At 41.1% G+C, this 26,508-nt stretch overlaps 1 protein-coding gene across 2 annotated transcripts in view; it reads right to left on the bottom strand.

Moving 5' to 3' along the window:
- Positions 1-26,508, bottom strand: part of Zmat4 (zinc finger matrin-type 4) — a 400,198-nt gene that overhangs the window by 323,201 nt on the left and 50,489 nt on the right. For both annotated transcript variants that reach the window (XM_048330717.1, XM_048330718.1), the window contains exon 2: positions 4,559-4,664. In XM_048330717.1, the coding sequence (XP_048186674.1) occupies positions 4,559-4,660 (102 nt within the window). In that variant the 5' untranslated portion in view covers positions 4,661-4,664. The remainder of the gene's footprint in view (positions 1-4,558; positions 4,665-26,508) is intronic.

Raw genomic sequence — 26,508 nt, 5'->3', positions numbered from 1 at the left:
GAAAGGGTATCTAATGTTTATAACATTTAGGCACTCTCATTTGAAAGTTTTTTCTTTCCTTATGTGCCTGTGTCTACTGGTTCTGTTTATTTAGACCATCTACCGAATGAGCAGAGGCAATATTTTATTATATTTTCCACGTAACCATTAACATTTTATTAGTGCTTAAAAGGTAAGAAATAAACAATGCTATTATGCTTTCCAGTTATTCACATCAGGACTTCATATGCCAAACTGATATTTATAGTGTACCCTGGAATGCTTTGGTCCATCAAAAATTCACTAGGTTGTGCTCTCCCCTTGTATGAAGGCCATCCTGTTAAATAGGGCATGCCACTATTTGCCATTAACCTATTTGTTTTGTTTTTCTCTCCTATTTCAGAGGACTAACACAATAGCTTCATGGCCAAAGTCATATGCAAAGAAGTTCTTTCCCATAGCAATGTACCCTGACTACCACCAGGTACCTATAATTTAGGAATGGTTTCTTAGGGTTTTGTGGACTCTGATATTTAAGAATCCAGCTTCTTTAAAAACCTGATCTCATCTGTCTATACATGCTGCTACCTATTCTCCTCTCTTAAGACATCCTCTCAGCTAGCCAGGTATGCCTCTTTAATATTCCTAAAGACACCATGAGCTTTCTCCGGCAGTCACTAAATCTAAGCCACCCCTGAAGCTTAGGTAAATCATGACATTCATCAATAAGTCCTTCTTGCCCACAAAAGCTCTTCATGATAACTCGTTCTCTGAGACCTTTAGAAGGTTCTAAAATGTTATTAACATGATATAGAATACCTGCCAAAGTTAAATTGGAAAGAGAACTAACACTTTGTATCAAATTAGATGATCAGCTTTAAGGAAGCCAGTAGCAAAATTCCCAGATCATAACCTCAGCATCACACCTGTATCTGTACCACATGAACTATCTGTGGCTTTTCCTCTCAAGGACAATGGCGAGCAACTTAAAGACATACACGTTTCTCATATAGTTCAAGAATCACCTTCAATTACTAATACAAATGTTGCTATGCAATTTGATGTTATAACCAGATTGAACTGAAGTATGAATTCTGATTGAAACAAATAATCAGTAATATGGAATAGGTCAGTGGGGCAACACTTTCAACAAATTGGATAAGATTTCCATCTCATGGAGACAACAACCATAGGATTCCAGCAGAGAAGATGCATGTGGAGATACGGGTCAGAATGTCAGTTTCCAAATGGTCTCAGTGATCTGAGATTTAACAATTCCTTACAGGAAGATGAGCTACTGTAGAAGTATCCCAACCAAAGCTGGAGGACAAAAGAAAGGCATAAGGATCATCAACCTGCCTATGATGGTCTCATTCTCCAGCATCTTTGCAGCAAGAACATGCAGGCTATTCTTCACAGGGGAAGGAAGTGTCCCACCTCTGCCAGGCACAGGAAAGAAAGAGGTGTCATCAGGAGTTTTGACCCCATTTAGTGGTAATGCATTTAAGGTTGTTAGAGGATGTGTGAACACATCACACATCACATATATTGTGACTGCGGTATCTTCTCTATCCCATCTGTGCCTCATTTAGTAGACACTAAAACATTCTAAACAAGTAGATTATGCCACAGAAAGAGTTCAATATCAACTAGAAAAGCTAAGATCAAATAACTGAACTCAAACTAGGTACCAGTGGTTCACATCCGTTATCCTAACTACTTAGGAGGCTGAGATCTGAGGACCACTGTTTAAAGCAGCCCGGGCAGGAAAGTCTGTGAGACTCTTATCTCCAATAGACCATGAGAAAAACAGAAGTGGAGTTGTGGCTCATAGTGAGGGGAAGAAGGGACAGCACCGAAGCTCTGAGTTCAAGGCCCACAACCAACCAAAATTAACAAAAATAAAAAGGAAAACAGAACTCTCAATCAAGCAGCTAAGTATAATTTTTATTGTGTTATCAGTGTTCTAGCATTCTGCTTCTAGATCTGTTAACAATAAAGAATTAGTGCCACGAGTGTATTTTGTAAACTTTGTTAAGTCATGTGCTCTTGCTTGACAAATGTTAACTAATTACAGACAATCAAATGAGGAAAACTCAGTTGTCAAGAATCAAAGCAAAAGATTAAAAATGAACCAAAGGGCTGGGGATATAGCCTAGTGGCAAGAGTGCCTGCCTCAGATACACGAGGCCCTAGGTTCGATTCCCCAGCACCACATATACAGAAAACGGCCAGAAGCGGTGCTGTGGCTCAAGTGGCAGAGTGCTAGCCTTGAGCGGGAAGAAGCCAGGGACAGTGTTCATGCCCTGAGTCCAAGGCCCAGAACTGGCCAAAAAAAAAAAAAAAAAAAGAACCAAAGGGACTGGGGATATGGCCTAGTGGCAAGAGTGCCTGCCTCATATACATGAGGCCCTGGGTTCGATTCCCCAGCACCACATATACAGAAAATGGTCAGAAGTGGCACTGTGGCTCAAGTGGCAGAGTGCTAGCCTTGAGCAAAAAAAAAGAAGCCAGGGACAGTGCTCAGGCCCTGAGTCCAAGGCCCAGGACTGGCAAAAAAAAAAAAAAAAAGAAAATGAACCAAAGGCTTAGTAAAGGACTGTGTAACTTCAGAGCTCAGAAGAATATCCCTAAACTATTATAGTTCTAGGCTAGCCTGGGCAAAAAAAAAAAAAGTTCTCAAGACTTCATCTCAACAGAAAAGGCTAGGTTCATGATGGTGTTTTTCATCCTAGCTATGACGAGAAATGTAAACAGGAGGATTGCAGTCCAAGCCAGCTGAGGCAAAAAGCAAGACCCTACCCCAACAGTAGCCATAGAAGAAAGGGCCAAAGACATGTCTTGAGATGTGGAGCACCTTGCCTAACAAGTGTCAAGTTCTGAGTTCAAACCTCATTACCACAAAAAGGAAAATCTTATATATGTATACAAATATGTGGAAACATATATATGTATGTATACCTTATATGCTCCTAGAACAATAAATTCAAGATTTCAAAATTTTAAAAATAGACTTGTGACTTGTTCTTTTTTAAATAATGAAGTTCAAACTTCTTCCAACACTAGCTTGCTGCATGTCAAAAGAATAAGCAGCCAGTTCAACATCTGTCAGTTCAAGTAAACATAGATTAAAAGTATTTGGAGTAAAAACATTCTAGAAAGTTTGAAAAACTAAAAGTTGAAACTACCACTAGGCCAAATCCAAATAAGGTGAGGGGTAGTCATTGTCTCAGGTATTATAAGCAATCTAGAGATTATTTAAAGTGTAAGGACACAAGTCCTATGCAAATATTGCTATTTTTGTAAGGGACCTGAGTATTCACAGGGAAGCCTAGAACCAATCTCCCAAAGGTACTGAGGAACTATTCTACTAGACTATTGCTTTTCACAGATGCTGATTTCAAAAATTATTTTCTAGAATAAGTTTTATTTAACTTCATCAAAACATTGCAGCTAAGGAAATAATACTGGTTAATAATATAATTTTTCATGCCTCTCATTCTTATAGCTTCCAAAATACTCCACAAATACTATTTCAATAGGTCTCATGTGGTCACCGAAGAGCCCAGAGGAGAAGGCAGAGCAGAGTGTTGTCTTTCTGGGTGGGTGTTATTCATGCTGCACAGCGGCATCTGGGGCCCAGAGGAGAAAGCAGAGCAGTGTGTTGTCTTTCTGGGTGTGTGTTATTAATGTTGCACAGAGGCATCTAGGGCCCAGAGGAGGCTGATGAGTGACAGTGACAACTGACATTTGTCAGACACATCAGACATAAAGAAAATTGCTGGCTAAGCCTCCAATTGAAAACTCTTTACAAGTTATTATCCTTGAAAACTGCTGTTTCCACTGGTGTTTGTTCTCTGACAGAGAACACCTTGCAGCATTCAGCGTCTTGGGATTCCTAGCTTCCATTCTTCATTCCTCATTGGTACCTCATTCCTTCTTGAATCACAGAACAACCTCTTTTCTCTCACTGTTCTCAATAATAGGATCAAATTTCAGTTACAGGTTCTTCTCCTTAAAGAGCCAAAGCTACTAAATTGTGTCCTTCATGAATATATAGGCTTTAAAACATGCCATAGCTCTTTAATAGAAACTTTTATGCTGATTACTATAAGGCATTGGTGGAAGGCATCAGGTGGAAGGATTGGAAGGGGAAGAAATGGACTCTACTGCAGCTGACACCCTAGTGGCCAACTTCCCACACTGGTTCACAAGACCAGCTGAGCCTACCTTTACGAAAAGGAGCTGGAAGTAATATATCTGACATGTACACTTGAAAAAGAACTTCAAGTACGAGCAGTAACGGATATAACAGGTAGAGAAAGCACACTGGGTCTCTGAAATATGTATTTGGGGGAAAACAAGAATTTGGGAAGCAGCCAGGGCTTCAGAATGATGTCCTTCCCCCTCACTCCCTATCCCACACATGTGTGTTGCTCGTGATCTCACTCTGCACAGGCTCAGGTCCCATTGTCAGGGCTCTAAAAGTGCCCATCCAAATCCAAAATGAAGTATGCTACAGTCCTACAGTCTGGATTTCTTCCACTTGAGAAGACTAAATGTGCAAAGCTGTCCTTACCTCGTAATGGGCCACACGCTGGGATTCAGATATCAGTTGGGCACTGCACACCTTGCAGTAACTGTCTGTAAACAAATCCTGATCGATGTCGGAGGACTTCATCAGGCTAAAGAAAGATCAAAAGAAAATAAAAGTGAGTTCCACAACTCTGAGAGCCATGCAAGCCATACATTGTGGGAAAAGCCAGAAGCTCATCAGCAGGTCTGATGGTGGTAGCAGCTGCACAGGCCTCTTCAGACCTTGATGTTAGCCTAGTAATTAAATTTCCTTATAAATACCCATCAGAGTTTATGGAACCCTAAAAAATAAGAATGCGGTTTCAGATTTTCTGTTTAAATAAACAAGACTTGAATCTACTGCTTTGTTAAAGGTTTATGTAAGAGTACATTTACGTATGTGCTATACATGAACAAAATATTGTAAAGCACCTAATATATGTAGAAATTTGATACATCTACAAACTAGAATGATGTGACTATCAAATCAAAATTCACAAGAGGTTTATAAACAATTATGTTACAACATTATACTGAATTTATTTAAAAATATGTATAATGTGCATATGAAAACATGTCAGGAAGTTTTAACAAAATTTTAATAGCAGTTATCTATCACAAATTATACATAATGCTTTTGTAAGTTTTTATTTTTAAAAAGTCCTACAATGCATTTTTATTTAGCCAGGAAACAAGTTATCACACAAACAATATAAAATCTAATTTGAGTTCACTAACAATACAAACAACATTTAAAAATGAAATCAAATGAAACCTCAACTTTGTTATTTCTGTTGCCTTTATATTTAAAGTCACTGAAATCCATCAAAGCTATCATCATCACTTCACACCCCAATGAAACTCACAGAGAAGTTGAAGATATCCTCCAATTCCAAACTCCATGTCAAAATGAAACTAAGGGCATCAAGCAGTCTGTCAGAAATGTACCATGTATCAGCTAAAAGGTCATGCTATCACCTAGAAACATACACTAACAGAACAGAGTGCCTACCATTTCACTTCACTTCCCACCTGCCAGGGAGTGAGTTAGGAGAATCAAGAGAACTTAGACAGCAAGCTGGTATGCACATTGGCAACAATGCCCTCCTATTGCCAAGCCACATTGCTGGTTGGTAGCATGGCCAGAGAAGTCACCTAACTGGCATGATTACACTTTCCACACACACACCCATCGCAGATCTGATGTTACAATGTAATGACACAGACAACTTGCTGTGTCTCAGTTTTATCCCATAAAGGTGGATATAATATTTACCTATGCCTCCTTAGAACATTTAGATCAAAGAAATAAATATCTAAGGAGGTGCTATATAAACTACAAAACATTCTACATTCAAAAAAAATCAATATTATATTTTAATGGCATCCAGGTGTTGAAAAATATTTGCCAAGTCTTAAGCAATATAATAAAATGAATGATCTTGGCCATTTTAAGGATTGTAGAAACCATGTAAATAGCTAAACCATGCAATTAATGTATCTGCTTTAAAAAAAGAAAGGCCTTCTGACTCAACAGCTTGAAACTTGCTTTCTTTCTTTGGCCCTGGCTATCATTACTCTTTCAGAGTATTGGCTTTTTAGCAGTTCAAAAGGATTTGATCTAAAAGACAATAGTAAGCACCTGTGTTTTGAATCAACCACTAATTACACCAGATACTAAGTAGCAGTCTCACAGTTGAGATGAACTTGATATGCTCAAAGGATCATTCCCCCAAAAATGGAGTGGACTTCACTTGGCATGGAGTCCAGCATTTACCATGCCTCAAGTTTCACTCACATCACAAGACAACTGGTCCAGAGAGGCTAGGAGTTATTAGTTTTTTCTTGGATTAAATCAAAATCTGCCCACCATACTTTTCATTCATGAATTCTGACCTTGGTATAGTCTTAGACCCCCTTTTCATTAGGTACCCACCCTCCAGTATTTGAAGATAATTCTCTAAGATGTACTCTTTAGTCCTGTTCTCCTCATCACGTTGGTTTGTGTCTACTTGAGTATGGTCCATCTTTAATAACAGTGCCAAAAAGAATGAGCATTCCAGAGGTAGCCTACTTCTTTAGACTTCTTTATAATCTCAATGACATTCCAATGACTACTGTGATTTGTAGTGGTCTCTATTCACATGCTAGAATGAAAATGGAAAGAGTAGTTTTGATGATGGGAAAATGTAATACAACATTTTGAAATCTCAAATTGGAAATGAAACTTAGTAAGGTGTATTTTTAAAGCCAGTTTCTATAAGTGGCTATGTTTAAATATTATCATGTTCCCTGCTATTTTTAATAAAGAAATGCACGAAGATAGATTCATGGGTGACCTGGTTAATAGAAATCTCCAAACTCCCTGCATACTCCTTCCTCATTATACAACCAACTGCAGAAATCAAACTCTGTGAAAGGATATTCAAGGTACGCATTGGACCAAGCAGGGCCCGTAGGAGTCTGTGTCTCGGTAAAGCAGCTGTGCAGCAGAAATAGCTTTAAAGACAAAATATAAAATGTGTATACTAAAAAAAAATTTGAAGGAAGAAGAAATATCATAGCTTTTCCCACTGTTTTATATAAGAATATTGGTTTGAACAAGTCTATATATGTCTGTTTTATAATAGGCAATGAAGATCCCTCTGAATCTGTGAGACATGAATGAAACACCTGAACACATTAAATTCCAGTGGGAGGCAATTAGTGGACAACTGTCAGGCTGCTTTGTGCATGAGACCTTTCTCAAAGAAAAAAGAACTTCTCTGTGTAGGTCATTTTAGACAACCAGAAGGCCCTAGTGATGATTCAAAGACTGGAATTCCCAAGAAAGAACTATCCTTGATTCCCTCTTCCAGCTTCTTTGGAATAGAATGTTCAGTCTCATTGGCCTGAGTACAGGAAAAGTGGTTAAGAAAGAAAACAGCAAAACAGAGGGAGCGTTCATGGTCCTGTCCAAGGTGCTGACAAACCTATGGCTCTACCACCATCAGGAGTCATCAAGACTATAAGATATCACCAGAGCCAGTGTGTCATGACTTAAGAATGCTTATTGTACAATGTTGTGAGGTGTTGGTAAATTCTGAGGAAGGAGACAAAGCAGGAAAAGGAAGGGGTCTAATTTCCTGAATTTCAACCTAATAGGCAAAAAGGCTTCCTCTGCTGTACTATGCTCCAACGACACATCCCAAAGTCACCACTAAAAATGTGACAAAACTGTCTATTGATCTTCAGTATCCATATAAGATGATGCCATCAATAATTTAGTCAAGAGGTTCACATTGGAGGTCACATCTACATTACTGTCTAATTAGGTTCTCCTTTGCTGTCCCAAGAGTCTGTATTACAATATATCTATGCAGGTGGCTAGCAATGATGGTATAAGAATCATATATGCATCTAGGTCTAATAAACAGAGGAAAACTAGAGGCAACAGAATTTTATTTGTTCCATAATGGTAACTAAGCCTGTATTATATATGAAGCATAAATATTACAGAAGGTACAACCTCTGGGTCTAAATCTTCAGATTCCACTAGTTGAGAAGAGACACAAAGGCACACATTCACCAGCCCCTAATAAACAGATTTCAGGTATGATCTGGCTGCTGAAAAGTGCTAAGAGGTATGAGAACACAGGAGTGATTAACAGGGATCTTCTCAAAGAGTTTGTATAGGAGTTTAAATTTTTTAAGATGGATAGGATTAAAGTGGGATGGACATTATATGGCTAAGATTACTTCTTCCAACTCAGAAGTTAATTCTCTTCTCTGGCACAGAGAAAAATGTTACTACCATTAGGTATAAAAAGGCATACAGGAGACACTGGCTGGTCTAATTTAGGATAACACAAAGTAAAGGAAAAAAATAGAAATTTTTAAGAAATGGAAGAAGCTCAAGACCTTAGTGGAGTGGAAGGAGTGAATCAGGAGGGGAGTAGACCAGGCCCTAGGTGCTTCCCACAGTGTGAGATTGTCAGATCCAAGCCTTGACTTCTAAGAAGCTGACTGCAGGCTTGAAACTGAGAAACCTTCAACTCCATGGGAAAGAGTAATATTCCCTATTCCATTCCTCATTTCTAATAGTGTGAAAGTAACTTTGACTCAAAGATCTCAAGACCCATGCAGGGATCTTCAGAGTGAAAGTCTTGATTGCTCATTAATCAGGTTGTTCAGCAAGTTACATAGCCTTTCAGAGCTCTGGTTTCCTCGCTGTGAAATGTGGGGCAAAGTATTCTCAAAACATTAATATGAGGATTAGAAATGATGTAGTAGATAAGGCACAAAACAGACTGACATGTAACAAACGCTCAAGAAGCTAATAATGCCACTATTATTAGAGATATTAGAGATTTGTTTTATCATTACTCTTCTTTTCAGAGGGATGCTGTAAATATTTAAGAAGATAAATAAATGCAATGACATTAGAAGCTAAGAAGGAAGACAATATGGTCGGTGTGCTGAAATCATGGTTTTACTGCTATTATATAGTTCTTAATTTGTATTGACAATATCACCCTCAGAAATGGCTGCTGTCCATGAAATACAGCTGCCAGCTCTTCCTGCCAGCTGATAGCCAAGACTCTATAAAATGCTTAGAATCTATTTTTGTTGTCAGAAGGTGCAGATATTGCCCAAGGGAGTTTGATGATAACTCTGCCCCCACCTACTCTCCTTCCCACCAGTGATAAACTCCCTGTGACCTGCTCCCCAGGAACACGGAGGGAAACGGCACCATTGGGGCAGAGGCCAAGGATACCAATGATCTGAGCCCACAGCCACTGACTGCAACATTCCAACACCCCATAAAAACCATGGCTCCCCAGGGACATCTGCTCCACCCCAGACCCTTAGGAGGAGAAAGACTCGGCTTGAATCCCCCAGTGGTGGGTAACCCTCTGTCACAGGCTGGAGCATATAAACCTCATATGGTCTAATAATAGCCGATCTTCCACGCACTCTCCCATCACGAGCTCCTTAAGGACAAGATGTAAGCGTTGCATGGTTCTCAACTAAAGAGCTCTCCTTACTCTTAGAACAGAGTTTCTAAATTTCCAAATTGCTGTCCAGTGTGAGATCCCAAGCTCTCCAATACTGAGGACAGTCCCAACAGTATTTGAACTTTTCTGAAAATGCTCTTAACCCAGTAGAAATGAAGACTTTACTCAAGGGCTTCCCCTCAGTAAGGCTTTGTGCTGAGGGCTTTCTGTGTATCACCTGGTATAATTCCTTCAGAGAAGTGTGTAATGTAGCTTTATTTTCTACAAGGGAACACTTAGGCTGGAAAGTTGAGTAACATGCCCATAAGTCACTCAACTACCATGTGTGGGTCAGTGTTTCAAGCCTAGGGTGAACCCTGGGCCCTAAAGTGAGTCCTCTGATCTAGACTGCCTGTCTTAATGCTGATTATGTCATTGAATCTGCTGCCTACTGCCTCAGGCCACAAAAATACTTAAAATGAAAGCCACAGGTAGACACCCTGCACAGATTTAGGACATTGGTCCCTGAAGAGCTCTGCTCTCCAGGAGAGACTCGGAGGCTATTTCTGACCTCAGTGCCCCGACTCTCCTGTTTGTCTGAGCCCAATTGGGACCCTACACCGTATTTCTGGATTTCCGCTTCTGTGTACATATTCACAAGGTTTCTGGGTCTCTGTCAGAGGGCTACTCTTAGGCTGACACCCACTGCTACCTCCAGTGTGACCTGTCAGCCTGAAGAGCCACTGCACCCTCTGCCCGTGTGAATTGGCTCCTTTTCCCGAGCCTGTCACATTCCCTAAAAACTACACACACCCCATTTACCAGTGAACCCCACTGCTCTGAGCCGCTCTGGCTGTATTTCCAATACCCAATGCGGAGAGGCTGAACTTTTATCTCCTGCATTATTAACACACTGAAGGTACGCTAAGAACACCACAAATTAAAATTAGACAGTCCCTGATTACCAGTGTGAAACAGGTGAAGCATTTTACTGCTGTTTAAAGTCAGCCTTATTTTGAAATTACTGGTACCAAAAAGCACTTGAAATTGTTTCTGCTCTGTTTTATGGACACTGGAGAAGATAAAGCTATGCCCAGAAAAGTGGAGTTTGGAAATGAGGGTGGCCTATCCTCAGCACAAAATAAGCCTTGATCTGTTCCTTTTTCACTCTTTGAGTTTTTATTTTCCTGAACTCTGAGTCCACATTTGGTGATTTCCTGGCTGTGGCCTAATTGTTGCTCCCTTCCACTCTCAGGTCCTGCCACTGTCTTTCTGAAGCAAGTAAAATAAAAATCCTTCCTCACTAACCTCTCTAGCAACAAAAGGAGAAAGATTCGGGAGGCAAACAAGTGGTTCTGACTACACCTCAGCAGTACCCACCTGCATCCCCTACTCAGTCCCAGCAGCCTCTGAGGATGAGACCTGCCTCTCCCCCATCATGTCTCTCAAGAAATGAAGGTTGGTGAGGCAAGGCTGGTTTCCATGGCAGCAGACCAAGCAGCCTTAGGGGGGGGGGGGAGAAAAAAAGAAAAGTACTCCAGAAATAAAAGCATATTGGTCTTCTATGAAATCAGGCCAGGAAAAAAAAAAAGGTAGCAAATAGACAAAGCAGCAGCCGTGAGCATTTCTGGAGAAATCTCAGGCTGCAGCCTACAGCATGCGCTTTCCTTTAATTCAACACACGTGGAAGGAGATAGAAGCAGAAGCATCACCCATGCAAGGGCTGAGAACAAGGGGAAGGTCAAACACACAGCCAGCCCGGCGAATCTTTGGGATTCTGTTTCTCAGAATGGCGCCCTTCCTTCTGTACTAGAGCCATTCCGCCATTCCCCACGTTGTCTAGAAGAAGAAAACTGCGAGTCCAGGCTGCTCTTCATACGTCACTCAGATGAAAGTCTGTCTTCTAGCCTGAGCTTTGGTGCGAGAGAGAGCACTCCCCATACCACTCTCGTGTGTTGCTTGGCACAGCCAGGAGCTGCATAGCTGACTCACACCACTTGAATAATTGCCTTTTAATGGCACCATTTTCCTCCCTTGTAAAACCAGGCTCTGTGATTCCTCACTCAGAAGCATCTGCCACTTCACCCTCGGCCCTGGGCCATAGAACCACATCTGTCGGTCTCATTCACATGTACACACAAGCTGACCTACTGGCATCAGAGAAAGGAGAGAAGCAAGCACATTGATGGCTCTTTGGCCAACTTCTCTGGACATTCACCTGTGCCTCATTCCTTGCTACTCTTCATCTCTCTTGTTCTTTGTCATTTGGACAAGTCTGAACTGTAGACTTATAGGGGTAGGAGCAGAGCAGTGCTGCTCAGCTCAGAATTCTATGACCAGCTATTAATTCTATGTAAATCACTAATTTTCCATGTCACCAAGTGGTCAAAATGGCCTCTCCCAAAGTCTTGAGCATTACCTCACTCAGATTCCTGCTTTATTCACTAAATGGATTTTTATTAAGAACTGACTCTGTGCCAGGTGATCTGCTTGAGCCTAGCTATGTACTATACTATACTGTGTATACTGCACTGTATGTACTATAAAATACAATGCTGTGAGGGAAGGGTCATGTGCCGAGACCCAGCATGTGCCACACACACAGGCAGGTTTCCCATCTCCTTTCATACATAAATAAAATATTCATGCCAGCTGGAACACATATGTTCTGTTACTCCCTGGTGTCATTTGTGTCAACCTAGAATCTTTTCTTGTCCCAAAGGTCCTGCCTTAGATTTCACTACTGGACCTCTGCCTCCATGTAACAGTTAGGTATGAGTAGCTGACTCTAAAAGAAGAAAAACATTCTATCTGGAATTCCCGAAGGGTCCTTGTAATGGCATCTTAGAGAAGAGCCTGAGGTTTCTGGAAGTAGCACTGTATGGATCTAAGCTCATGAAGAAGCACTGTGGTCAGGAAAAGCCACATATGCTTACCAGTGGATAAACTCTAGCATGACCACCAGTGGGCCTGAAGCATTTGCTTTCTTCTTTTCACACTTACAGAGGGAGATGTAGATGGAGGCTGGAGAGTTTGGATTTTCAATCGGTTTAGCACCTCAAGTCAGAGCAAAAGCAGAGCAGACATCACAGGGGAAAGGTCAGAGGCAGAAAAAAAAATACTAGCTCACAAAGAGAAAGAAGAGAGGGGAGAGGAAAAGACACAAGAGTACGGGAGTAAAGTGTGCTCCTTGTTTGCTGTCACTCATTCCATCAAACTAAAGGGCTGTGCACACAGGCAGAAAGCCACTCATGTTTTAAAGCACAGGCTCCCACCCCTCCTCACTCAGCAGGCCACAGTGGAAGCCTCACTTTGTGAGGCATTAGCTATCTGAACAAAGCATGTACGTGCACAAGATGGATTTTCCCAACAAACTGAAAAACTATTCAGCCTTTTTTGCTGTTGTTAACAGTGTTACATGCCTTCAAAAATACAGGTTTATAAATAAGTGTTCCACTACTGTAACTTGTTTACATGATTTATCTTCACAAGACTGCTCCTATTGAAACAGACAGATTGAGGGCAAATTCAAAAACAGCCATCATTTTCAGGGCTCAGGGAAGCAAAATTCTGCACCTGTATCCAACTGCATAGGAAGGCACAGACAAGGCTGGTGGCCATACTGTTACTGGGAAAGCTGTTATTTGAATTGGTGCTCTAAACTACTGAACGGCAGTCAGCTACAGTTGTTTAAGTTCCACACTTCACTATCACACACTAACTCGATCAGGCTTCCCCAGGAATTCAAACTGTTGAGTCTTCATTATCTCTTGACTTTCCCAACACCAACAAAATTGTAGGCTACCTAAAGTGGCCAAGATGCATGTCCAGGAACTAAAAAATTTACAAGAGTAGGGAAAGGGACTACCTATCCAAAAACCGATAAACTACTTGTAAATCTTTCCCCTCCATTCAATACTTCAATTACAACTTCTAGCAGGCGTGAGAGTTGGTTTGAGATCTTAAAACACTTAACTGCTTTGGCTTTGGAATGCAGCTAGAAATAGAAAAGAGTAATAATAGTGCTACGTGCTAGTGCCTCACACCTATATTCCTAGCTACTCAGGAGGCTGAGATCTGAGGTTTATGGTTCAAAGCCAGCCCCAGGGAGGAGGAAAGTCCACCCAATGAAGTACCAAAAAAATCTAGAAGTGAAGTTGTGACTCAAGTAGCAGAGTGCTGCTAACCTGGAACATCAAAGCTCAGGGACAATACCCAGGCCCTGAATTCATGTCCTGGGACAGAGGTGCACACACACACATGCATGCACACACACACACTATCAAAAATCATCATAATAATGATAGTTTTGGAATTCAGCTGCCATAGGAGGTATATAAAGATCGCTGTATAAATTTGTGTTCATTAATAGTCAATGAGGGGATTAGTGAAAATTAGAATAGCTATCTAAAGTGATAGGGAAGCTGTGGACCCAGGCTCTTTCAAACATTTTGACAGGGAAGGCAAAAACTTGGAAAAATCAAGGGAAGAGTTGACACTGTTCAAAAAGAAATGTACTCATTACCTGAATCATATAACTGCAAACTCTCTGTACATCAACTTTACAATAAAAATTTAAAAATAATGAAATACTCCCAACTAGAATAAAATTACATACAAAAATTACATTGAATACAAAAACCTCCTCTCTATATGAACATTTAAAAATGTAATAAGTTCAAAGTTTGTACTACTCCACTTTGAAAATATCTCCACAGTGGTCAAAACCATCACCTAGATTCATAACTAACTACAAATAAATGTGCAAGAAAGATAAAAAATAAATAAAAATAAATATTTTGACAGCAAGTAGGTTGAAAATTAAAAATAATCTCACAAGTTGAACAACCACACAGCTACTTTCTGGGCAAGAAAACTCCTCTCACGTACAGCACAAGTCACATAAAGGTTGATGATAATAACACTTTTCAAATAACTAACTCTTAGTCATACAAATATGTATTAGTAAGAGACAAGATGAATTAGTTGAGGTGCAGCCACAACAGGAATGAAGCTCAGTAGCATACTAGAGTAAAGACAAATCACAACACAGATCTAAAGAGCACAGATCTGAGATGCTTTCCATAACGGCAACAACAATTTATTGAATTTACACACACACACACACACACACACACACACACACACGCTTGGGGAAACATATAGATGAGATAAATTGAAAAATGTTTGCAAACGGAGGATAGGATTCAGCATGATGACTACCTGAGGACAGGGAAGCAAAGTGTAGGATGAGAGAGAAGCACAGAGGTAAGTTGTCACCAGACCCTACTTCTGCTCTCAAATATTCCTATGGGTGCTTGTTATGTTATTGAAGATGGCAAATAATGACACTGAGAGATGATAGAAATGACTGATAGACAGATTATTATGAGGAGGAGAAAGAAGATAGATAGATAATATGTAAGCAACAAAAAGAGGTGATTTATATAAATAAATTATCTACACCCTATGAACCCTACTACATTGTTGGTGGGAATGTAAACTTGTTCAACCACTCTGGAAAGTGGTATGGAGGTTCCTCAGAAGACTAAACATAGAGCTCCCCTATGACCTAGCAGCCCCACTTTTGGGATCTACCCAAAAGATTACAAGCAAGAGCACACTAAAGCCACCAGCATTAACTATGGTCATCACAGCACAATGTGTCATTGCTAAAACATGGAAAGAACCCAAATGCCCCTCAGTAGATGAGTGGAACAAGAAAATGAGGTACATATACACAACGGAATTCTATGCCTCTATCAGAAAGAATGACATTGCCCCATTCATAAGGAAATAGAAGGACTTGGAAAAAATCATACTAAGTGATGTGAGCCAGACCCAAAGAAACATAGACTCTATGGTTTCCCTCATAGTTTAGTACACATCTAGGATAGTCATAGCAGAAGAGCACAATAGCTCAATAGCTATGCCCGTGTGAACTTCACATTACGGAAACAAGAGGTATATCACTGTTGTAATTTTCAACATGCCATATGAAACTTTGCTCTCTTTTTTTCCTTTTTCTTCTTTTTTTCCTATTCCCTTCCTGTGGTTTTACCTAATATCACTATAACTGACTTAGCACCCTGGATATTGTATATACATGTATTGGAACTAGGGAAGGGAAAGGAAATACCAAAATCCAGAGACAAAGGATAAAAAGACAAGCCAATGCAACAGAAATACTTACAAAACTATATTGTGTAAACCAACTGTGCAACTCTTGGGAGAAGAGGAAATGGGGGGGGGAGGCAGGGGAAAAATGAGGGAGGAGGTAACAAGTTGGATAAGGAATGTACTCACTGTCTTACGTATGAAACTGTAACCCCTCTACTTCACTTTGACAATAATTATCTACACTCTGTAATCATGATAAGTTTTGTTTATTGATATTTTTTTCACCTGATCACAGAGGATTAGATTGAATGTCTCAGTCTCCGTTGCAGTTAGTAGGTCAAGAAGAAATATCAGAAGTAATGTGCGCACCTAGAGTCTGGCTCTTGAAAGCCAGAATCTGGATCATCTGGCTTACTCCAAAGGCTAGACAGAGCTGTCCAGGAATTCTTAGTTGCTGAGCATAGAGTAGAACCCCACATCCCAGAACAGTGGTGTTCTGTGAACTGTATGTACTGAGAAATAAACTGTTGATAAACTGAGCCATTCTAACTCCAAGGCTTACCCAGCATTACCTTAACTAACCCCATTTGAACATGAGTAGCTTGACATGGTTCAGTTAAAAATGTATAGACAAAAGTATACTTTTACCTAGTAAAACTTCTTAATGTTCTTTATGAGACAGCTGGAACAAGCCAAACACTTCCAAGGGTTTTTATACTCCAAAGATTAAACTTGTACACTAGCCTGAAGTTCAGTGCTTGGGGAAATGGCACTGAACAGCTTAGACTTTGCTGAGACTGCTTATTCAGGGAAGCAACAATCTAGTCCTCACTGGAGCAGAATATAAGTTCTGAAGTGTTAAACTAAACAATTTATGCAAATAGAGGGCATCACATCAGGACAACCAGTAACACTTTTCAGGTACACTCACTAGCAAGGAGTTTCCAGACACCCTGCCCCTCTGCTCTTGAACAGCTCCATCTACCCAGCCCTGGAAGGCTGCTGTGACATGAAATATGCTTTGCCATCTTGTGAGGGGGGAAACGGAACAGATGGTCATGGACACTGGGATGCCAGGTAACGAGTGAGTGGCTTACATCAGAGCATCCGGGTCTTGTCACCTCGCCAGAAGTGCCAGCTTGGCTGTCTGGCAACAGCCCTGATGTTGAAGAGGAAGCACACACTTCACCACTCCAGGTCTTAATGTAACTACAACTGTAGTTCTTTCCCCAAGTCCATTCTTCATTCCTGCTCAGCTGAGGTAAGCAGCAGCTGATAGGAGCATAGGAAAGGAGACTAAATTGATGTAGACTCTGCCTGGCTAGCAGTTCCAGGCTTCAGGGGAGACACAAACCCAAATGGTATGAGTCGGTATTCAGTTCATTCTCCCTATCACTCTACTCCATTTCCATCTGGCCTCTAGCCTCCAGAGAATTGCCCACCTACCAACACCAAGCTAACTTTGGCCTATGCCATGGCCTCTTCTCCTTCCCACTTCTCAGGAAGAAAGGAGGGCTACTTCACAAAAGAAAGAGCAGCAGCAGCATGAAAGAGCTGGCAAGAAAACAGGGGGGAAGGGAAATACTGGATGAAAGGGGAGCAGGGAACAAAGAAAAGGGCAGAAGAGTCCAACAAACTGGAGCTGAACAAATTGGAGAGAAAATGAGCTCAACAGCCCATGAGTTAAAAACATCATCACAACTCCAGACATGGCCTTGGGGCTTGTGTAACCCAATCCCTTCAAATTCAGAAGGAACACAAAAGCCCAACAAGAAGAATGATAGACTGACCCACCATCATCTGTAGGTAAAAGACAAAAGAGGAAGAGCTAATACTAACACGTCATTCGTCCTGTAACTAACTGCTTTGCCCAGAGCAGGTACTGCTTTCCTTTTAGGAATCATTCCAGCAAGGAGGAAGAGTCCACCCTTTTGAATTTTGGTCAGACCTGTGTGTCTGGCCAATGGAAGTCAGCAATGCCAAAGCAACCAAACAAGGACCATCTTCCATACCAGATTCCAGAGACTGCAATGGGGAGTTTCTTGTGACACCTGATCATATCAGGGTCAAAGCAAAAAGTTTAAGTAATGATCCCACCCAAAACAGGGCACAAGCAACACAACATGACTTCTTTTGCAAGTAATCATCCTGCTTCTTACCAGCCAAACATAGAGATTGTGCTCCCAAGTCAACAGGCTATAACTTGCTTCCTGAGTGGCTGGTACCATGGTTAAATAAGCATTCTGAACATCCTGAGGTGGGCAGGATGTCCAGTGATGGTGCCCACTCATAAAAAAGCTTCTTTCCACAAAGCTGAGAGAGCATATGATCCTCAGCCTTCCCCAATCAACTCCTTCAGGAACACAGGTGCTGCAGAGAGCTGCTGCCACAATCACACTGCTCTTCATGGAACAACTGACTGGAGGTGTAAAGGTAAACACACATCATTGCTGCCCACATGAGTCAACACCATCGAGTTATCTCAGCCCAGATTTCTTTATGGGGTGGCCAAAGGCTCTTGTACTCTCACCGACACCCAGCTTCTCCTTACCCACCTCACCATGTTCCTTAAGTGATCCCACAAGAGCATCTCCAATGAATGCCCTCAGCTCTACAGAGCCTTGATTGTTGACAAACCCTGAGCCAGATCTTCTCACTGCTTTTCCAGTAGCCTCTCTATAGACCCCAGCCTGAGAGAGACTAGCAAAGTGCTAGATCCTTCAGCCTAAGACCCATCAATTCCTGAAGCCCCAGAATTCGTCCAGGAGCTTATAATCTTATTCCTGGAGTAGCATAATGCAAATGTAGGCAAATGATTGGTTCTGGTGATACTGTGTTCTGAGACAGGGTCAATACTATTTAATAACATCCAAAAAAAGAGAAAGAGAAATATGCTAATACTGAATCCCAATCCTGATTCTTTGATATCAGTCCCCAATGTAGTTACAGTTACTATCGTACCATCTGACTTAAACTGATGATTCTAAGTTTCTATAATGTCAAATAAGTCATATTTCAGTAACACTTCCTACCCACTGCTAAAAATATTATTTCTTCCCACACAGCTATTCCTAATGAGATATTTCCAAGCCACCTGGCACCCGGGGGAGTTCCTTGGCTAATTTTCTATGGAGCCCCATGAAATAGAAACTATATAAAATATGTCACCACTGGAAGCTGGTGTCACAGGCAAGAGGAGCAGTGACCTCATAGGTTATTTTGTCCTATAGCAATAGACATGCCTTAAAGATTTTTGAATCCCAGTCAAATGAATACTAGGTTACAATTTGATAGTGAATACATCAACAAAGGAGCTGGTCCTGATTGCAAGTTAGTTAGCTTTCCCTAAGGTCCTGGCTGCTCTTACAGTTTCTGGAGGGAGCGAATTTGAAACTTGAACAGCTAACTCCTGCTAGAAATGCACCTTCCCAGATCACTGCCAACTAGTTTCCGCCATTCTAGTCATGACCTCTGAATATGGGTCTGTTCTCTCACCTTAACATCTTCTAAATGCTAGGCTCTTTTTTGTGTTCATCACTTAACTAATCCAGGTATTACATAGCACTTCTTCAGGACATTCACCTTATCTTCTCTCACACAGGTGGGCTGGGGACCGTTTGGAGGTGCCCCTCGCTCTCTGTGACTTCTGCTTCCCTTGTATATAGTAAGCTCCTTGAACCAGGATGTTCTACTCTCTGTACTAAGTACCCAGTACCATTCTAAGTATTTAGCTGGATAATTTTGTAAAAGTAGTAAAATTTTCAAAAATAAAAATGCACTAGTAATGATATAATAAAATGGGTAACTATGCGTGCCCCAAGAGGAAATATCCACTGGCTCTGAAGGGAAATAGAAAAGAACCTGTTCAAGTGCTAGCAGGTTTGGAACCAGGTAGAGACTGAAGTACCAGATGGTCAAGGCTATGATAGACAAAGGGCTGATCAGAGGTCATCACCTCAAGAGGGCAATGTCAGTGTATGAGCAAGCATTACTCTGTTGGTAGAGCACGCAGAAGACTCCTACAGCAGATCTAGCTTGCAGAGAAAGAAAAGGTGGCTATGGAAGTGAAAGCCCCCTCAAAGCCAGCAGGACTAGCGCAGCACAGCCCAAACAACAAAAAGAGGATAAAGCTCCCCAGGATATAAACATAGAGGCTTTGGAAAGTGCTTTACGCTACTACCAGAGGGCTCTTAGCCAGAGCCAGAAGGAGTTGGTGGTTGTTTCAGACCCTTTTCACTGTCCTCAGATTCCTCTTCCACAGTGGACTGATGATCTCCCCAGAAGGGATGTTAGGAAGGAAAAGGGCACAGAAGACATATTGGAGAGCATCCTCTCTAGCAGGCAAAGCCATTTGTAATAAAGCCCTAGAATTCTGACTGAGGTGTGTGTGATTAAGTGCAAATATGGAGACAGACCTTGAAAAGAGTACCAGCAGAGATGGTCCAGAAGCATGACCCACAGAACTTGCTAGAAGAAAAGTCAACAAAAAGCCAGATTCTCCAGTGGTCCTGCCTCCCAAGTGAATGACACTTCAGCTTTCAATTTCTAAGGAAGTAGAGATTATTAGAGGGCTGACAGGCAAGAATCCTAATACCAGTCATGTCACAGCTCCTGTATGATCACGTTGGGCAAATCACTTTACCTAATTTGTCTTGCTTCATCTATGAAGCTGTTTTTAATAAAATACTTAACATACACAAAAATAAATAAGTAAAATGCATTAGTATGTTTGACTATACTGAAACAGAGATTTCTGGGTCTATTACTTCAGTCTTATCCTGAAATGTATTAAAGAAAGATTTAAGGGGGAAAACACCAAACAGCCCAAAGGGTATCCTGGAGGGAACAACTCCAAGAAGCACAGCTGTGCACACGCCTGGGCCACTAGGGACAGGGTCCTCTCCAGAAAGAGCTGGTAGCCCGTGCCTACCTGATAGACATGTCACTGCCTACAGTCAGTGTAAGAATCTGGCCTCATGGCTCAATGGTTGGGAGTAGGACCAGGAGGAAGATCAGTGTAAAGACTGCTCTCTCCTACCACAGGACTTCTGTACACTGGGTCTTTGTGGGTAATGGACATAGCACTAAGGGAAATAGGCTAATAAGGTTTATGGCATCACAGCACTGGCTGAGCTCACTAACTCTCCCCCTTCCTTCCAAGTGCACATCTGCTCTGAGCCCTACCATCCCACTGCCTAGTTCACTCAGGCCAGGACCATGGTAATGGGATACCTATGTCCACTGATAGCATTTTCTGACTGTTCAGTCTTGTCTGTGTCTCTCTGCAAAAGCAAAGTTAAATCATACCTCCCAGAACTGTGAATCAACTTCATTTGTAAATAGGGCCTTTGCAAATGTAATAAAGATGAGATCACACTGCATTAGGGTGAACTCTAATCCAATAACTGGTATACTCATAAGAAAAAAGCAAATTGGACACTAATGCTGTTATCAGTGGAGCAGAGATTGGGTGGTGCATTGAATAAACTAAGGAAGGTTAAGAATTGCTGACCACTATGAGAAGCTGGAAGAACAAGGGCAGCTGCTCTCTTAGAACCTTCACAGATGGCATGGTCCTTCCAACAACTTCATCTTGGACTTCTAGCCTTCATAATTATGAGGCTTTGATAAGCAGCTCTAGAAAACAAATACACTAACCAGCCATGTGATTACACTTTACTTCCCGTAGTGGCTTGTGAAACCCTCCTGCCAGGGCTTCTGGAGGCCAGGAAGCCTAGGTGGCATGCCAAACTAAGAGAAACACTGAATTATCATATATAAGGCAGGGGTTATAACCTGTGTCTCCAAACTCCAGATTCAACAATCTTTTCAGGGATTTGCTCATAGGATTTGCTTTGAGGGTCTTCTAGTGCTTATTAAAATCTTCCAGTTATCTGCCTCTCTTCCCACTTACCAAAAGAGGCTATTTGCAGCTCTGGCCAAAAATCCAGACTTCATAGTCAGAAAAGGTGAAGCTGCACAGCTGCAGTTGCCCAGCCAGTCACAGGTCTTGCCAGGGTTGCTGCACCTGATTTGGAGGTCAGGACAAAGCAGTCTTTAACTGATGCCTTTACTAGCCAGTGTCATAAAGGGAGCCCATAAGCAATTAGGCACTTCTAATCATTTAATTCCACTTTAAATCTCTGCAAGAAGAAGATAATAATTACAGTGCTCTGATCTGACTGGTCCTTGGCTGGTCTTCAATCAACTATGCAACTCCAGGATATTATACAACACATTTTTTAAAAGGCTCCCAAGAATCTGTAACCTGGAAATTCAAGTGCTGAGCAGAGTGACAAAGGCCAGGAATTAATCTGAGTTTTCTTATGCATGGAACTATACTACTCTGTAGGTCTCTTTACCTCATCACACTGTGGAGACCACTCTGGTCTCTGCTCAGCACCAAACCTGCAACAAAGGCACTAAATGCACGGTAAACCTTAGCCAACCAGACCCAAAAGGCATTGGAATCTCCTGGCCTCCATGTCAAGCTCACTGTAGGTGGCACTTGTATGCTAGAATATAGAATCCCATTGGAGGGAGCTGAAGAAGTAAGAAATGGAATAGTGCTTTTCCAAAAAGCAGAGGCTTGCCTACAGCACAGACCCTATACTGCCAAACTCATCTCTTCTCTAATCTTTGCAAAGCAGACAGCAAGTTCTAAATAGTTCAGACATTTACCTCCATGACCTTAGTACTTTCCCAGTTGTCAACACCCACGTGGTGATTCCACTGAAGGGCATTAGTTATTCCACAGCAACTGGCTCTAGATCCTCAAATGTGATACCTGAGACTGCTCCTTGTCTACCATCTGAGGATTCTGTGCCTGGGAGGCATCAACACAACTTGGCAAAGTGAGAGGCTGAGACAGAAGCACCTCAAGAACTGTCAGTGGAATGAAAACTGATAAGGAGATACACTGGGGTTTAACATCCTTCTTTCCCCTCCAGTTTACAATTTGAGTATATATATAAAACCAGGAAACAGACTCATGTAACTGAAATATAATAATTCAGCAAAAGTCAAACCAGTTGATCCTGAACATCTTCACTACCTCAGGACAGGGAACTCTATAAAAATGTCCAATAATTCTGCCAGCAAAATTAAAAACAGAAGAATGGTTTCTTTTTTTGTGTTCCATTGTGCCCTTCAGTTTTATTTTTATATATGTATATTTTTTTATTATCAAGCTGAATTACAGAGAGGTTACAGTTTCATACATTAGGCATTGGATACATTTCTTGTACTGTTGGTTACCTCGTCCCTCATTTCCCCCTTCCGCTCCCCCTTTCCCTCCACCCCCATGAGTTGTTCAGTTCATTTACACCAAACAGTTTTGCAAGTATTGCTTTTGTAGGTGTTTGTCTTTTTTTACCCTGTGTCTCTTGATTTTGGTATTTGCTTCCAATTTTCTAGTTCTAATACCTGTATACTCGGTTTCCAATATACTCAGATGAGATACAGAGAAAGTGTAGGTACAACAACAGGAAGGTGATACAAGAATATCACCCTGCACCAAAATCAATTCCAAATGGATCAAAGACCTCGAAATCAAAACAGACACCATGAAAACACTAATCAAAGGAGTAGGAGAAACACTTTGGCTACTTGGCACAGGACGGAACTTCCTTTTTTTTTCAAATTTTTATTATCAAACTGATGTACAGAGAGGTTACAGTTTCATACATTAGGCATTGGATACATTTCTTGTACTGTTTGTTACCTTGTCCCTCATACCCCCCTCTCCCCTCCCCCTTACCCTTATCCCCCCTGAGGTGTTCAGTTCACTTACACCAAACAGTTTTGCAAGTATTGCTTTTGTAGTTGTTTGTCTTTTTTTAGCCTGTGTCTCTCAATTATGGTATTCCCTTTCAATTTCCTAGTTCCAATACCAGTATACACGGTTTCCAATATACTCAGATAAGATTACAGAGATAGTGTAGGTACAACCACAGGAAGGTGATACAAGAACATCATCAATAATAGAAGCTACAGATACACATGGGATGCTGAAAGTAGTTACAACTGTGATATAACAATCATTTCCATAACATGGAGTTCATTTCACTTAGCATCATCTTAGGTGTTCATAAGGGTATAGCTATTGGGCCTTGTGATGCTCTGCTATGACTTGCCTAAACCTGTACTAACTATTCCCAATAAGGGAGACCATAGAGTCCATGTTTCTTTGGGTCTGGCTCACTTCACTTAGTATAATTTTTTCCAAGTCCTTCCATTTCCTTACAAATGGGACAATGCATTCTTTCTGATAGAGGCATAAAATTCCATTGTGTATATGTACCACATTTTCCTGATCCATTCGTCTACTGAGGGGCATCTGTGTTGGTTCCAGATTCTACCTATGACAAATTGTGCTGCGATGAACATTGTTGTGCTGGTGGCATTTCTGTGATTTTGTTTGTGGTCTTTTGGATAGATACCCAAAAGTGGGGCTGCTGGGTCATAGGGGAGTTCTACATTTAGCCTTCTGAGGAATCTCCATACTGCTTGCCAGAGTGGCTGAACCAGATTACATTCCCACCAACAATGAAGTAGGGTTCCCTTTTGGCCACATCCCCTCCAACAATTATTATTGTTAGTTTTCTTGATATATGACATTCTTACTGGGATGAGATGGAATCTCAATGTTGTTTTGATTTGCATTTCTTTTATGGCCAGTGATGTAGAGCATTTTTTCATATGTCTCCTGGCTATTCTCGTTTCCTCATCAGAGAAGGACAGAACTTTCTTAACAAAGACCCAGAAAGGCTACAAATCAAAGAAAGGTTAGACAAATGGGACTGCATCAAACTGCAGAGCTTCTGCAGGGCAAAGGACATAGCTCGCAAGATAAACAGAAAGCCCACAGATTGGGAGAAGATCTTTACTGGCCATTCAATGAACAAAGGCCTCATATCTAAAAGATATGCAGAACTAAAAAAAATTACCTTCATCCAAAACAAAACCGCAAAGAACCAATAGCCCCCTCATCAAGTGGGCTAGAGACTTAAAAAGAGACTTCTCTGATGAGGAAATGAGAATGGCCAAGAGACATATGAAAAAGTGCTCTACATCATTGGCCATAAAAGAAATGCAAATCAAAACAATATTGAAATTCGATCTCACCCCAGTAAGAATGACCTATATCAAGAAAACTAACAATAACAACTGTTGGAGGGGATGTGGCCAAAAGGGAACCCTACTTCATTGTTGGTGGGAATGTAAACTGGTTCAGCCACTCTGGCAAGCAGTATGGAGATTCCTCAGAAGGCTAAACATAGAACTCCCCTATGACCCAGCAGCCCCACTTTTGGGTATCTATCTAAAAGACCACAAACATAATCACAGTAAAGCCACCAGCACAAAATGTTCATCACAGCACAATTTGTCATAGCTAGAATCTGGAACCAACACAGATGCCCCTAGGTAGAAGAATGGATCAGGAAAATGTGGTACATATACACAATGGAATTTTATGCCTCTATCAGAAAGAATGACATTGCCCCATTTGTAAGAAAATGGAAGGACTTGGAAAAAGTTATACTAAGTGAAGTGAGCCAGACCCAAAGAAACATGGACTCTATGGTCTCCCTTATAGGGAATAATTAGCACAGGTTTAGGCAAGTCACAGCAGAGGATCACAGGAGCCCAATAGCTATACCCTTACGAACACATAAGGTAATGTTAAGTGAAATGAACTCCATGTTACGGAAACGATTGTTATATCACAGTTGTAACTACTTTCAACATGCCATATGTAACTGTAGCCTCTATTATTGGTTGAAGAATGGTTTCTTTAAGAAGTTAAATGAATTAATAGTTCACCATATATGATGATTAACTTTGTGTTTTACTAAACTGGGCTAAAGGATGCCCAGATGGATGATCAAACATTATTTCTGAGGTTTTATTCCTTGCCAGTCCTGGGGCTTGAACTAAGGGTCTGAGCACTGTCCCTGGCTTCATTTTGCTCAAGACTAGCACTCTACCCCTTGAGGCACAGCACCACTTCTAGCTTTTTCTATATATGTGGTGCTGAGGAATCGAGCCCAAGACTTCATGTATGCAAGGCAAGAACTCTACTGCTAGGCCATATTCCCAGCCCCTTTCTGAGATTTTTTTGAAGAGATCTGTAGTTGCATTTGTAAAATGTATAAAGGTGTTTTAACACCAATATGAATGGGCTTCATCTAATCTGTGAAGACCTAGAATAGAACACAAAGGAAAAAGTCTCATTTTCTGCTTCTCTCTTTGAACTGGACATGTATTTTCTCTTTCCATGGGACATTGTTGATCCCGGTTCTCAAGCACTTGAGATCAGACTGACTTGTATCACTACATCCTGATTCTGCAGCTTATAAATGGAAGACTGTGAGCTTTCTTTCTCTTGGGCGCCCCAGATATGTTAGTCACTTACTGAAGTCTCCTCATATAAGTACAGTATGCAATATATCTAGATACCCATATTACAATAAGTATTTCATACATATCTTATTTTGTTATACACAGAAACACATACACACACTCACACACACACTACACATATACACACACTACACGCACTACACACACACACACACACACATTTACATTGACCATAAGGAAACCTGGAAAATTGAAAGGACATGCCTAATGTCATACACTTGTATTAAGTCAGGGTAAGAACTCAAGCATCTATGGAGTTGATATAAGTGAAAGGACAAGATTGTCCCAGGAAGTAAGTTCTGCAGAGTTGTTTTTTTCAGCACCATAGACTATGTGCACTCTAGTATCAATGCAACAAAAGCAAAACACTTAGCACTCTGTCCATTCAGAGATTTTAGACTTGCTTGACATTTTTTGTGGGCAAAATATCAAT

The sequence above is a fragment of the Perognathus longimembris genome, chromosome 21, assembly GCF_023159225.1.
Source record: "Perognathus longimembris pacificus isolate PPM17 chromosome 21, ASM2315922v1, whole genome shotgun sequence".
Taxonomy (NCBI): Eukaryota; Metazoa; Chordata; class Mammalia; order Rodentia; family Heteromyidae; genus Perognathus; species Perognathus longimembris.
Note: the sequence above shows the minus strand (reverse complement) of the source record. Positions and strands in the feature narration are given on the sequence as shown.